This window comes from Cynoglossus semilaevis, unplaced genomic scaffold, assembly GCF_000523025.1.
Source record: "Cynoglossus semilaevis isolate Cse_v1.0 unplaced genomic scaffold, Cse_v1.0 C19022348, whole genome shotgun sequence".
NCBI classification, from domain to species: Eukaryota; Metazoa; Chordata; class Actinopteri; order Pleuronectiformes; family Cynoglossidae; genus Cynoglossus; species Cynoglossus semilaevis.
Window position 1 is genome coordinate 1 of NW_007588459.1, and position 764 is coordinate 764.

At 41.4% G+C, this 764-nt stretch overlaps 1 protein-coding gene across 1 annotated transcript; it reads right to left on the minus strand.

Annotated features, from left to right (window-relative positions):
* Window positions 1-7: 7 nt before the first annotated feature.
* On the minus strand, window positions 8-742 carry LOC107988211 (olfactory receptor 6C4-like; the record flags this gene model as incomplete). The annotated part of the gene is made up of 1 exon (XM_017031087.2): window positions 8-742. A coding segment is annotated over exon 1 (606 nt), but the record flags the coding sequence as incomplete, so codon positions are not given.
* Between the last annotated feature and the right edge of the window lie 22 nt (window positions 743-764).

Sequence of the window (764 nt, forward strand, 5' to 3'; positions counted from 1 at the left end):
ATGAAGGTGTTTGGTCGTTACAGGCCTCACGATAAATCACTCCATGGTCACAGAAGTAACTGTTGACAAGTACAGTGTTAGAGTTACAGAAGGACAGTCTGGTTAAGAGGCCGACTGCTGTTAGATTAACAGTGATGACAAAGAGCCAAAAAGAAGTGATCAGTGAAAACATGAACCTGTTAGTCACCATCACTGGATAGTGCAGTGGAAAAGTGATAGCAATCAATCTGTCGTAGGACAGAGTCATCAGATTAAAGACCTCCAACGACAGATATAAGTAACAGAAGAAGAGAAACGTCAGACAGTCGTTGTAGGAGATGAGACGATGGTTAAACAGAAACAGGTCCAGAACCTTTGGTACCAGAACAGTGCTGCCAAACAGGTCTACAAAGGCCAGGTTAAAAACTGCAATATATTTAGGAGTTCTTAGACTACGATCCAAGTAGATCACAGTCATCACAACTGTATTTCCCAACACTGACACAATATACACAATACACAGAAAGACATAGTAATATATGACATTAGGTATTCCAATAAATCCACTGATGATAAAATATGCAGGTCGAGCAAAGGTGATGTTTTTACCAAGACCTGAGTTGAATAAGTCCATTGGTTTATTTGTTACTGTGAAGCTTCTGTGTCTGAAGCAGAGACTGATGTGGAGAACAGCTCTGTTCTGGAGACACAGGACTCTGTCTCTCTGTTGTTGTTCAAAGGACTGGACCACATCCTCACTATATGTCCGACAAGAGGGTGTGTGT